The following is a 14,896-nucleotide window of genomic DNA, read 5'->3' as shown; positions in this document are numbered from 1 at the left end:
ATTTTGTTTTTTATTTAGAGACAGGATCTCATTGAGTTGCTTAGTGCCTTGCTATTGCTGAGGCTGGTTTGATCCTCCTGCCTCAGCCTTCAAAGCGGCCAGATGTGCACCCTTCACCTGACCAGAATTATATCTTGGTTATCATAAATGGACCACAAATTATTAATTAACAGATTATTAAAATATAAACAAAGTAGACTAATGATAATGGAAATTTAAATGGTCTATTAGGAACATCACAATTATGTGTGACATCAGTTGTTTGATGTTTACTAAGCCAATAATTGAATTTATTTTTTAAGTATTAAATAATAACTAAACCCTGTATAATTTTGCTGTCAAATATTTGGTCATTATACTCTTGCTGAATCAAAGTTAAATGAAATTTTATTATTACTCTCTGAAATATAGATTAGATGGGTCAGAAAGAAAATAGGTCATTACTTTGTCAACACACTTTAGTAAATTATATACCTAAATGAAAGAATGCTGCATTACTTTTATAAATTATATACTATGGCAAAAAGTTCAAGGCTTATTAGACTGCAGTAGTTCTCAAACAGAGATGTTTCTTCCTACCTAGCTTGGCACTAAGGAATTCAATATATCATTTTTAAACCCTTAAATTATGAAAAAATTAAAAATGTATTTAATAGAGAAAAGAATAACATAATTAAATCCATAAACCTATTACTAATTTTCAGCAATATGAACATGCTGTTGTTATTGTTTTTCGTCTATCCTTGATTGAACATTTATTTTATGGTTGTTGCAATGCTGGCTTCTGACATTTAATTTCAGGAAATCTAGGTGTCCTGCAGTGCACAGAATTGTTTCACACAACAAAGATTTGTCTTAGTTAAAACGCTTAAAGCATCCCCTGGAGAAACACTATTAATAATAAGTTATTACAGTATTGATGTTTTTTTGTGACAATTTACTCATGGAAAACATCAACTAAAATGACATTTTAGGGCAATAATTAAATACTTCAAAAAATACCCAGAATATTTGATGGATGAATGTAGGCCTAAATTCATTTTGATAACCTTTTTATATATTATAAAAGTAGATTGTTAAGATAAATACAATTGAGGGATAAGACTTGTCTCCTCTGTAAGAAATTCCCTCTCACACTAACTTAATGAAATAAAACTCTAGAAAAAAGTGGAAAAGATATTCTCCTCTTCATGTGGGCTCTGGACTTGAACCCACCTTACCATGCAAAACAGGAAGTAGAGTGTTTCCCATTGTCCAGATGTTGAACAGGTTGTCATTCTTCTTAACAGCAAAATCTAACACATAATATAAACTATTTATCTATTGTAAGTGGCTGTATAATTATAAGTGTGCTTTTTAAAAATAATAATATATAATAGAATTGAGAAGCACTGACTGAGGAGCCAGAACATCTGATTCCAAGTCAGCATTTTCACCTTCACTTGTGGTTTTTGTAAAAGTCACAACTCCCTAATTTTTTTTAAGAGTTCCATATGCATAATAGGGTTGACAATAGTGTCTATATAATAGTTGCCATGAACCATCAATGAGTTAATCTTTAAAACGTGTTTTAGAATGTTGTTGATTAATTGTTAACTTTTTAAAGTTTTAAGAATTTGTTTTATTGTTGATATACAGTTTCTTTAGAAATTTAAACCAAGTTTAGCAAATTTACTAAATTTTATCCCTATTCTGCACTACATGAATGTAAGTACTAATAAAATAACTGTATCTAGCTAATCTCCACAGAATATAACTGGTAATAAGAATAAGAATTTCACCAAAACATTGAAAGTTATGTAAAACATCATCTTATTTAATACAACAAATCTCTGAGGAAGGACTTATTGATATCATGTGTTTTACATGGGGAAACTCAGTGAAATAACTGAATAAGAAAGGTTCAATAACTTTTGAAAACTAAGCCAAAGTTTTTTTTTTATCAAATAAGTTAATATGCTTCCAACAATATCAATGTCTACATCATATGTATTTTCACAATCATTCTCCAAAATTAATAACATATCTTTCATAATTACACCAAATATCCTCATTTCATATATTCTCTGGCCATACTGGTACACAAGTGTAGATTTCACAGTGACATATGGCAATGTGTAGATATTTCTTATATTAACATTCAACATTTTTTTAATTTCTTTCTACTGAATTTTATAGACTTGTGACAATCAGTCATTCAAAAATACTTGTGTACTCATTTCTTTAAAGCTTTCCAGATAGAGGTGTATAAGAATATTTTGAATATTCAGTAACACTGTAGAAGAATTTAACTCTTTCTACAGAAGAATCAAGACAGGATGTATGGTAGAATATATATGTCTTTCAGTTTCATACTCCTGGGCTTGCATTTGTAACTCCCCATTTTTCTAGCTATGTGATCTGTGTAGCCCTTTAAAAAATTGAGACAACTGATTCATCTGTAACATATTAAAGATAAATTTTGTATGTTGTAAGCTAAACTTACAAAATATTAAAGCTTTATGTTATAAATAATTTATTAAACTAATTATTTATAACATAATACTTTTATGTTTTGTAAGTAATACTTTTATGTTTTGTAATAAATTATTTATAGCATCCTTCAGCAAATGACAGGTAGCAAAGGATAAGTTATTAGGTTGAACCCAAACCCTGTGATGGGATTTTAACAGATGCCTTTTCAGTTGAGATTTATTTTGATACTGTAGAAAGAATCTATTATCTAACAAAAGTTTGCTTATTCTTTTCTTTCATGTAACCAACAAGTAATTTCAAGATATCCTAGCTTTCTATAATATTCCTTGATTTTACTCCCTTAAGTCTATTTTCTTAATTATAACTTATGTAAAGCAATCTCTCTTTCTTCTTGATACTTATCATTCTTTTATTCAGGAAGAAACTTCTGACAGGATTAATTTCAAAAGGGTCATTTAAGATGTAAAGCATGGCAGATAGTAAAATTTTTACTACATTTGTAAAACTTAGAAAGCTATATTTTTAATCTAATAAAAATATTGCTAAAGGCAAAGATTACTCTTGTGAACTAACCCTGGTAAGATAGTTAAGTCATTCCACCAGAAATGCCCTAAACTTATAAAATGCCAGCTAAGTGGTTCGTGTTACCTAATGGTGAGTTTCAGGGATGAACCCTGGTAATATGCCTTGTTTATGTCCTAACACCTAAGCATCAGTGTTGCACTGATGTTCTTTATTGTAGAAAGAATAACTAAAACAATTTTAATCATAATTTATGTTTTTATGTTTCTACAGGTAACCCATTATTAACCAGCAAAGTCAACATACTAATTAATGTCTTAGATGTCAATGAATTTCCTCCAGAAATATCTGTGCCATATGAGACAGCCGTCTGTGAAAATGCAAAACCAGGACAGGTATCTTACAAATACTGTGAATCAAGAGTATATAAAACTATTGGTGGTACACACTTGTAATTTCATTGACTTGTGAGGCTGAGAAATTAAGATAACAAGTTTGAGGTCAGCCTCAGAAATTTAGTGAAACCCTATTTCAAAAAGAGAGAAGTAAAATGTAATTCATTGGTAAAGAAACCCCGGGTTCAATCCCAGAACCCACTGTGGACAAACTAGTGAAAAATCCGTTGTGTTCTTGCCAACTCTATATCAAAAAATATCTGTTGGGTTTTTGTGTCCTACTCCTCAATACTTATGTTCAAAGCACAGTGCTGAAATGTCCCTTGAGTTTGCAGGGTGCGTGATATATTGCCATTTTCTGCTTTGGAGACCCAACTATAGTGCCCCTGGCCTACAAACCATGCATAGCAAATAGCTCTCTCTTATGGATTATTCTTGAATATATATATATATATATATATATATATATATATATGTGTGTGTGTGTGTGTGTGTGTGTGTGTGTGTGTATGTGTGTGTGTGTGTGTGTGTATACTTTTCTAAAAAGGAGAGAAATAGTAGGGAATAAGTTGGTCTTATGTAAGCCCATGAAAATTTATGTGAGAGTTATTTTCTTCAGGGCAGTGCTTTCCAAATAACGTTTCCAGATAAAATGAATGTCTTTAATAGTTTCTATATGCTGTCCTAAGACCACTTTCTTTCTTCAAAATATGTTCTTGATATTTTGTTGTTAAATATTTTTAATTTAATAGTGGCACTAGCTAACAGCATTAATAAAACAAAATAAAAATTGACAATCAAATATTGGTTCCTTAGTAATGTACAGAACTTTTAGGGGTGAAATTCTATGATTGGAGTATATTGGTCTGAGTCAAAAAAAGTTAATTTTTCAGGGTCTGTATCAATATTCTTTTTAAATTATCATATTCTATCATCTACTGATGAATTATAAAAGTCTCATTTATGACAATTATACAGGGAAAATTAATTCTGTGCAAAGAATTTGTGCTATAAGAAATTAAAATTTTGAATCCAGAATCCAAAATTCCTAATTTTGTTACTAATGCTGCACTGATACATAAATGCCAATAACAGCTGTTATTCATCTATCCATCATTTAGGTATCTCTCTGTGTGCCCAAATATATGGGAATGTAAATTGTAGTCAGGAGACTGGACTTAACCAGGAATAAAAACCAGAAATAAAACAAAAATTAAAAGCATCAGTTTAATAGCATCAGTCATATGATTAATATTTTACACAATTATGGCAGGTTACCATAATTGAATATAACATCTTCCTCTGCCAGACTGAAATTTAGTTCAAAGTATGATCCTCTGATCAGCATACACCCTTTGTCTTTTCCCACACATGCTTCCTGAAATTAGTCTGTCTGACACACAGCTATTGGATATGTTGATTCAAAAGTGCCTGAAAGCCATTCTGATTTTTTTGTTTTGTTTTGTTTTTGGTGGAATGGAATCCATATCTTTGTGCATGCTAAGTAAGAACTCTACCACTGAGCTGCCTGTCTAATCACTTAAAGCCATTGTTACTTGCTTATCTATGTAGTGAATTATGAATGTTATAGTTTGGCTCTGAGAAATTACTTTTTCATTGTTTTCAAATTTAAGAGCATCTTACTGAAATATCAGGAATTTAACTAGACTTTATGCTACTTTTGGTGACAGTGAAGAACATTTTTGAGATAGGGATTATAATGCTTATTATGGAAATCTATAAAAACATATTTTTGTTCCTAACCAATGAGGGAAAATTAACGTAACAACAGAAACAATATACACATTCTTTCTTTGTTTCCCATTGTTTTATACATGAAAATAAAACTCATTCTAACAAACAACAGTTCTAAAATTTTGTTATTTCTAGCACTTTTAGATAATAAAATATTTTGTTTCCAGTAAGCAGCTTCATATTTAGGCTGGAAAGCATTTAATTCATCTAATTTAAAATGCAAACAAGTACATTTTAATTTAATTCTGTTTATTAGTGAGAATTTTCAATGCTGTTAAGCTTTTCAGTTTCACATATATTGATTTAGAATTAACCTGTGTCCTATAATTGAGCCTGCTATTAAAACCTGTAAACATTTAGAAAATTGTTAATAAAAATTATGTGTGAGTAATTGGCCTGTTGAAATGAATTCAAACAGTATAATTTCTGTAGCATTATTCATTAAATGGATTTATAAACCTGTTATGTAAAGTTCCTTTCAAAACTGATTGACTTCAAGTTTAATCTTAACTTTGTTTCAGATAATTCAGATAGTCAGTGCTGCAGATCGAGATCTTTCACCTGCTGGGCAGCAGTTCTCCTTTAGATTATCCCCTGAGGCTGCCATCAAACCAAATTTTACAGTCCGTGACTTCAGAAGTAAGTATAAACACTTAAAGATTTACTTTTTTCAAGTAGCTTTTTCAAAGGGCACATATAGAGGAATCAATACTTTTCTTAAAAGCATTCAATTTTGTAAAATAAAGAAATCCACATATGAGAAATCCAACATTGTCTAAATAGTAATAAGTTAAATATTTAATCTATATGGATCTATCTAGAAGGCCAATATATTTCCACCATACAAAGGAATGTCTCTTAATGAGCCATGCATGTAAAAAAGCTACCAGACAAATTGAAAGTTGTCCCTAACAAATATAACCTTTGGCTCCCATGCATATTTCTTGTAGATACAAATAGGTAACTTTATGGTATCTGTTTTATTTTAATAACACTCAGTATAGCACAGGTTACTAATGTAGATATTGTAATTAGAATAATTCCCAGGCCATACCAAAATGGTTGACTCTCAGAAAATTATACTAAACGATGAGAACTTCACTGTACTTGTATTAAATTTATGTATACAAAGTATGAAACATAATGGTTATAATACATTACTGCTACTAGAATTTTAGTTATCCCCTCATATACCATGTTTACACTTACTTTCTACTACTATTATGGCCAACACTGCTACTACTTCTGCTATTACTATTGCATATGATACTATTCTATCCACTACAAAAAAAAAAAAACATAAAGAATACTAGATTTCAGATGCTTCTCAATGTATGATAGGATTATGTCTCTATAAACTCTTCATAAAGTTGAAAATATCTTAAATTGACAATGCATATCATATACCTACCCTACTAAACATCAGGGATTAACATATCCTATCTCAAATGTGTTTAGAACAGTTTGTTAATCTGCAGTTGGTCAAAATCATCTAACAGATTGTCTATTTTAGAATAAAGTTTGGAATATATCATGCAATTTTTAAATATCATACTAAAAATGAAAAAGGTAACAATTTCATACTATGGGTATGCTTTTATACAACATATAGACTAAAAATATTTAACCATGAAGTTGGGAACTGTCTATATTAAGGTTTATGTGTTCTCTATTAAGTAATTGTAAATTATAGTTTTGCTTTTTGGCTTTTTGTTTGTTTTTGTTTTTTGCTTTGACATTTTTATCTCTTATTTTTTTTGGGGGGGATTTTATAAACAAAGTGACTACTGGAGTTTAAACTTTAGGGGCACTCGACCACTGAGCCACATTCCCAGCCTTATTTTATATTTTATTTAGATACAGGTTCTTACTGTGTTGTTTTGAGCCTCACCTTTGCTGGGGTTGGCTTTGAACTTGTTATCCCCCTGTCTCAGCCTCCTGAGCCACTGGGATTACAGGCATGTGCCACACTGCTCCTGGCTTCAAAATTTCTATACGCTAAAAAATAAGAATTAAAATGCCAATTTTTATAATATTGGGTAGTGAGAAACTAAAGTTTTAATAAATTCTGTTTCTAGAACTAAGTACTTAAATTATAATGGGATGATAATGATGGTGATTATTGGTAGATGCCCAACGATGTTTTGAGAAAACTGGGTTTGCTTTAAATAACTAGAGAAAGAAATTGGAGTCCCCATGTTTTGTCACCAAAGAAAGTTGAGTGAGAATGACTCAATGCTGGGGTCTGAAGAACAGCTGTACTTGAAACAGCACCCCAAAATTGAAGGATTTTATGAATAAAGCAACTACATGTTTTATCATGAAAATGGTAACACTTCTGAGAACAGAAGTAGACAATATTTACAGTTTTCAGTTAGAGCAACACATATAAAGTAGAGCTGTCCAAAACAAATCAGGTCGTTATGTTCACACTATTTATAAATAAGCTAAATGTATAGTATTTCAAACCGAATAATTTTATAAGTCTTTGAAAAGTTAATGCAACAGTATAACATGCTCAGATTTTCATTTTGGGAAGATCAGTCTTATGTAATATGGAAAAGACATGACAGAGAGAAAAGACTAGTCCTGGCACCTTTGCATTATCGGGTGAGACTGGCTGTGAAGATGAAGACAAGAGGATGGAGAAAGAATTCATAGAGCCCAATGCAGGATGTCCTTGGTTTAATTCATGAATATAATGGAGACAAATCAGATTTCCAGATCATAGGATTGACGCTCACATCACTTACTCACCCTGAGTATCTGCTATGCCCCACTAATCTGTCTTTGCTGGAGGACCAGGATAATCATGACAATATGGACCAGACCCTCTGGTCTCAGGAGCAGTGTTTGCTTATAGACTGCACATATACCTGCTACAGAATTTAATGTCAATTATTGCTCTACTGCAAGCTATCTTTGTATACTTTTTAGGGTACACAAAATGTTTTAAGAGGGGAAATGAGGTTTACTTTACCTTTTTTTGTTTCATTATTGACAATGTACAATTTTCATCCAATCTATTTTCAAAAAAATAATAAACTGAAAATAAATATTTTAAATATCCCAAAATATTCTAGACACTGTGGTGCATTTCTGTAATTCCAATTATTCAAGAGGATGAGACAGAAAGATAACAAGTTTGAGGCTCTGCAAACTAACGAGACCCATGTCAAAATAAAAACATAAAAGGCTGGGGAAGTAGCTGGGTGGTAGAACATTCCTGAGTTCAATCCCTAGTACTGCTACACAAACAAATAAACCTATTAATTATTTTCACTCAGGTTACAACACTTAATCTGTGTTCCTTTTCCTCAGATTCATGTAGAAAAACATCAAGTGCTGACGATTTTAGCATTGCTTCGACTAGTCTCCATTTTTCTATCCCTATTGTCCCCATAATCATTTGACACTTAAATATAATTGGGAGTATCCTAGTAGACACCTGGCATTTTAAAGTTTCGTTTCTTAATTTTAAAGTATTATGTCTGTAATAATAAAAAAGTAATCTTACCAAAACAAACACTGGTCTTATCACATTTATACTTTGTTCATCAAGGTACTTCGTTTTTCAGTAACTTCTGATGGCTCCATTGAGTATCTACAAACAGTACAATGTAACATAATGGAAATGATAACAGACTTATATTTTATTGAGTAATATATTTTTCTAATTTTTTAAAATCTATTTTCAAGTGGGAATTATGAATGTTAATATATTGATAAATAATAAACTACATGTCAATCTATTTGTAAAAATAAAACATTTTGGGCGAGTTTCTTTATTGGAAATAATAATGGAGAGTTTTCAAATAAACTAAAATTTCTGCTTTCATGTATAGAAACATATAAGAAAAGAGCAAATGAATGCAAAATAATATTTTCAATTGAAACATTAATTAAATTTATATGAAATGGAATTTTGGTGTCTTTTATTTCTACAAATATAACTACTATTAATTTTATTCAAGATAAAATATTTTCCTTTGTAATTACATTAAAGTGGTAATAGTTCATGATTTTTACAAATTGTTATGTATTTTTACATTTATAATTGGAATGTATTTTTCCATCTCTCTTATTTCATCTGATGTGCAAGAGTGAAAGCATTTAAATACCTACACATGCATACACACACACACACACACACACACACACACTCATACCTGCAGTTGTCTGTTGCTATGTTAAGGATTAATTCCAGGACCCTAACACCCATAGAGTCCAAATTTTTCAGAAATACAAATTCCTTATAAAGCATGTCATAGTATTTTCACATAATCTGTGCACAGCCTTCTGAAAACTTAATTTCTACATTACCTATTATACCTAACACAATGTAAATGTTACAAAAATAAATAGTCAATTGTACTCTTTATGTATAGCAATGGAAATTTTTTTTCCATTGCTTATTTTCTCAAATTTTCAATCCATGGCTATGGAATGTGTGGATATGGGGGGTTCATATATAAACATGTTTATTTGTTTATGTATGAATGATCCATATGAAACACAGGAAAAATCAGAAGTTTTAATCTGAAAGAGTTGATAGATTTTTTTTAAAAAATAATCTTTTTAGTTGTAGATGGACACAATACCTTTAATTAATTAATTAATTTTTATGTCATGCTGAAAATAGAACCCAATGCCTCACATGCTAGGCCAGCAAGCACTCCACCACTGAGCTGCAACCATAGTCTCTGTCAATAGATTTTTAATGAATTTTAAAGAATAGATTCTTTTGTAAGATATTCAACAGATTAATGCTTTATAATTTTTTTGCTGTGCTAATATGTGTGGAACTATTCACAAAAATGTCTTTTCCTCAATGACTTCTTTTCTTATAAAACATTCTGTATTTTTTTCCAAAATAAAAAAGCTAATTCTCACAGCAGACAAGATTAGTGTTTCCTCCTTCTTTAAGGAATATTTTTTTTTGGCAGCTTTCATGATGATATATGACATAACTAATATAAGGATGCATTTTACCAATTCAAGAAGATCTTCTTATACTTAGTGAATACCAATTTAAAGAATTGAAGTGAAACTCTCAGTAACCATGTTATATGAATGTCCTATTTTGTAGACAACACAGCTGGAATTGAAACCAGAAGAAATGGATACAGCCGCAGACAGCAAGAGTTGTATTTCCTCCCTGTTGTAATAGAAGACAGCAGCTACCCTGTCCAGAGCAGTACAAACACAATGACTATTCGAGTTTGTAGGTGTGACTCTGACGGTACTATCCTGTCATGTAATGTGGAAGCAATTTTTCTGCCTGTCGGATTGAGCACTGGCGCTTTAATTGCAATCCTACTATGCATCGTTATACTTTTAGGTTAGTTTCAACATTGATCAAGTTCTCTCTCTAACATTCCTATGTCTCTGTCTCTGTCTCTTTCTCTCTCTCTCTCTCTCTCTCTTTCTAGAGCACATGGTTTCCCTCTCAGTTTACCATGTAAATAGATTTTTATTCACTGAGCTGTCACTTCTTGTTGTTATAATTTATCTATATTACAATATTTTATGAGATATATTTTTTATTTAACCCCTCATAAATCACATCATTTAAAATATAAAACTGGGTTTTCAAGTTTGTGGCCTTTGCAAAATGAGGTTCTCTCTAAAAATATCTATTTTTTGGCAACAATTTCTCAATTCATTTTATATTCTAGTAATTACTGCAATCGAATAAAAGATCCTATAGTCATTTTAGAAATGTACTAGGTGAACAAAAGCTCTCAAATTCTGAAAAGAGAAGAAAAGAAAGAAAAGGGCAGTGAAGAAATAGAATATAAAGGAATCCCCAAATTTTATTTCCTTCAGTTAAAACTGCCTTTCAGAAGCAATTCTTCTTCCAATTACCCCATATCCCCTCACATCAAAATTTTAACTATTCCTACTCTGAACAAAATTGACTAAAATATCTAGGCACAGTACAAAGGAAAAGGACTGAAGTAAAATGTGTTCACCATCTCTGTGATAGTGAATGTCAACCAACTTCAGGGCTTTGCCTCTCCCATCAACTGTTCAGCTTTTCTATTTCACTTTCTAATTTATTGCCATATTCACACAAGTACAGAGAGATTTCAATTTTGTATCACTTCTTTAAAATCAAATTACAACAGATACACTGCTGGACACTGTGGGATAAGTTTGTATATGCATATTTTCCATTCAGGAAAAAATATTCTGAAAAAGATGAACACTTTCCAGTAACTATAGGATATAAAGCAAAACTGTTAAACTACTTATAGGAGGTAGAACATGGAGTAAGGAATTCAATGATACCTTGTGTGAACATGCCTTGAGTCAGATATTCATGCTGTCTTGAAGGATAAAGTTGTAGTCCAATTTACATGTGTATTATTAATTACATCTAAATAACTTTCAAAAGAATAATGAAATATTATGTCCTTATAATTTATAATAAATAATTATTAGTATCTATTTGTGCTGTTGATATAAAACTTAAAAGAGCACATTCAAAAAAATTCTAACATCTGGAATTGAACATGATCAATTAGGTTTAAGTTCAAATCAAGTGTTCCTTTCTCATTCTGGTCATTTGTCTTGTGACTATTGGAATACCAGAGTAATTCAATAGCAATTTAGCAGCTCTGCACTTTCCCTATGACTTAGGGAATCCCAAAATCTAGGAGACTTGTTTGATTGCCTAGGGAGAAATAACCGAGTTTCATCGTGATGTATTCTTCTCTACTCTCTAGTTCTATGACAAGAGTCTTCCAGACTCTTCCAATGTAAGACAAAAGGATTTTGCTCCCCTAATTATTTTTAATTGATTAAAATGATCAGGCACATTGGGAGTGTATTGGTCTATTTGTATTGCTACCTTCAAACAGGGTAGCAAGTAACATGTCTGCTCATCATTACAAAGCCCTGAAATCTACCATGCACTCGTTCATTCCATGCTTTCTAATGCCTGCAAAATACCTGTGCTATTCTAGAGGCCGTGAATTCACTGTTACAGAGTAGTGAATATTGGCACTCTTCATCTTTCCATGGTGTCTGCTTAAATATCCACTATATTTTGACTTCTGTAACCAACCACAGACTTCACTAGGTCTGCCATTTTCATTTCCTTTGTGAGTTGATGGGAAGCACAAGAATTCAGTGGTACTTGATTTTCTTTTAGATGGCCTTCAGGCAAGTCTAAAATAGTCTGCTTCACTGCCATGACAGCCTCCTAAACCAGTTTGCATGCAGGAATTCTCCATGAGGCTTTTGGTCTCTCACATACTCCCCAGGCAATCAAACAACAGTCTCTTAGGTTTGGGGATTGCCTAAGTCATAGGGAAAGTGCAGAGCTGCTAAACTTCTCTCAAAGTCCCATTGTACAGAAGTCCTCCCTAGTTTCCCTCCCTTCTTCCAATGCCCTGACTCTAATTTTGAAGAAATAGAAATAACTGAGTTTCATCATGATGTATTCTTCTCTACTCTCTAATTTTATGACAAAAGTCTTCCAGACTCTTTCAATGTAAATCAAAAGGATTTTGCTCCTCTAAGAATTTTTAATTGGTGCCGCAGTCCGGCTGCAGCAAAATAGCCGGGGGTTGGGGGTGGGGGGGTTGGGGGTGGGGGGTGACGAGCAACTTGTGTAGATTGATACAGCAGGAGTGGAAGCCTTTTATTGTAGGATGGGAGAGGTATTTATACATTCCACATAGCTTATCTTAATTAACATAAACTAGATACATCAGCCAACCAATAAGAAATGGCTCCCTGGCATTACTTCACAAACCACTCCCTCTGGCATTTTGCCAGGCGCCATCTTGACTTGTTTACAGACCCCAACATTTCCCTGGCAAAATGCCAGGCGCCATCCTGACTTGTTTAGAGACTCTAACAATTGGTTATCTCTAAAAATAGTTATTTTATTAAAAACACAAATTTCCAATTTCCAAATGAGAATGCTACAGTTTGGAAATTAACAATGATATTTATATCTTGCAGATGATGATGATATTTAAGACTTTTTTTTAAAGAGAGTGAGAGAGAGAGAATTTTTTTTAATATTTATTTTTTAGTTCTCAGCAGACACAACATCTTTGTTTGTATGTGGTGCTGGAGTATCCAACTGGGGGGCACGCATGCCAGGCAGCCTGCTACAGCTTGAGCCACATCCCCAGCCCCCCCTTTTTTTGTATCAATTCTTACAACTCTGTATGGTTAGAACACCCCCACCCCAGCATTTTTGCTTAAAATATGGAAATATAAGGACAAAAATGATATTTAGAATAAATGTTCTGTGGTTTCTTGTTATTTCCAAATAAAGTTGACTTCAGACAATGAGAAAAACATAAACACATATGTGCTCCTATTGATTGTAGTGTTTTTATTCTAAGGCTGGAAACAGCATGCCTTGATCAATTTTAACTTTCTTGGAATGATAAATGACTCATCTGCCTTCTTTTCCCCAATTGCAATTTGTCTCCTCTCAGCCATAGTTGTGCTGTACATCGCATTGCGCAGGCAGAGGAAGAAGGACACCCTGATGACCTCCAAGGAAGACATAAGAGACAACGTTATTCACTATGACGATGAAGGAGGCGGGGAGGAGGACACGCAGGCCTTCGACATTGGGGCGCTGAGAAACCCGACAGCAGTGGAAGAGAACAAAATCCGCAGAGATATCAAGCCAGACTCTCTTTGCCTGCCCCGCCAGAGGCCCCCCGTGGAAGACAGCACGGACATCAGGGACTTCATCCATCAGAGGCTGCAGGAGCACGACCTGGACCCTGCCGCCCCACCCTACGACTCACTGGCCACCTTCGCCTACGAGGGCGCAGGGTCGCTAGCCGGGTCGCTCAGCTCCATTGACTCGCTGGCCACGGATGCTGACCAGGACTATGACTACCTGGCGGACTGGGGACCGCGCTTCAAGGTCCTTGCTGACATGTTCGGTGAAGAAGAGAGCTACAACCCCGACAAAGTCACTTAGAGAGAGGCGGAGGCTAGGTGCAGAGGAGGAGAGATTTTTTAACAGGAGCAACACAAGTAGACATCAACGCGCGCGCGCACACACACAGGCTTTATAATGCAGGATTCTTTTGACGATCTGGTTTCTAGCAAGTGGCTATATTTATCATACTGTCAGTTTTGGTTTATTCTGTCGACACAAGATAAATCCTATAATATGTACTTGCTTTGTTTTGTTTTGTTATTTCAGAAACACGCTGAGACAAGCTCAGGCCTATTAAATACGATTTACTGACATGACAACCTACAATGAAGATAGCTATGTGGCATCACGGTGGAAGAGTGTTAGATTTTTCTTAATTCCACTAAAGTGCCTATTGAAACTTTTATCATTTAAAGTGGTGTACCCTACACTCTGCTGTGATGTGGTTGCAGGATTCAGTGATAAAGAGGAATAAACAAAGACATCTTCAAGGAGCAATAGCACCCTGCTGACTCTTCTCATTCCTTTTGAGACAAAAAGGAAACTCTGAACTCCATCTTCTTATAATTCAAAGGTGTTTCTTTTTAAAACTGTATGCCAAGACACATTTGCTTTTCCTACCCTTTCAGAAAATTGAAATAAATGTGATAATATCAAATTAAATATGTAACCCATTAATTTGAAAAGCAATGTTTGATCATGACATAAGAATGTTAATTAAAATATTACTTTTTTTTCCCAAAAAAATAAAATTTTAAAAAAGAAATGGAAAAAATCCCTCTTTATAAAGAGAGGCCTCAGGGCTCAAATTCCACATTAAAAT

The 14,896-nt window shown here is 33.1% G+C and overlaps 1 protein-coding gene across 2 annotated transcripts in view; it reads left to right on the top strand.

The window, feature by feature from the left end:
• CDH12 (cadherin 12) overlaps positions 1–14,112 on the top strand; it is a gene marked incomplete at both ends in the record, with an annotated part of 300,498 nt that extends 286,386 nt beyond the window's left edge. For both annotated transcript variants that reach the window (XM_081301963.1, XM_081301962.1), the window contains 4 exons: positions 3,271–3,392; positions 5,669–5,786; positions 10,237–10,488; positions 13,613–14,112. In XM_081301963.1, the coding sequence (XP_081158089.1) occupies positions 3,271–3,392; positions 5,669–5,786; positions 10,237–10,488; positions 13,613–14,112 (992 nt within the window). The remainder of the gene's footprint in view (positions 1–3,270; positions 3,393–5,668; positions 5,787–10,236; positions 10,489–13,612) is intronic.
• Between the last annotated feature and the right edge of the window lie 784 nt (positions 14,113–14,896).

This window comes from Spermophilus citellus (genome assembly GCF_964194105.1).
Source record: "Spermophilus citellus genome assembly, chromosome: 1".
NCBI lineage: Eukaryota > Metazoa > Chordata > Mammalia > Rodentia > Sciuridae > Spermophilus > Spermophilus citellus.
Note: the sequence above shows the minus strand (reverse complement) of the source record. Positions and strands in the feature narration are given on the sequence as shown.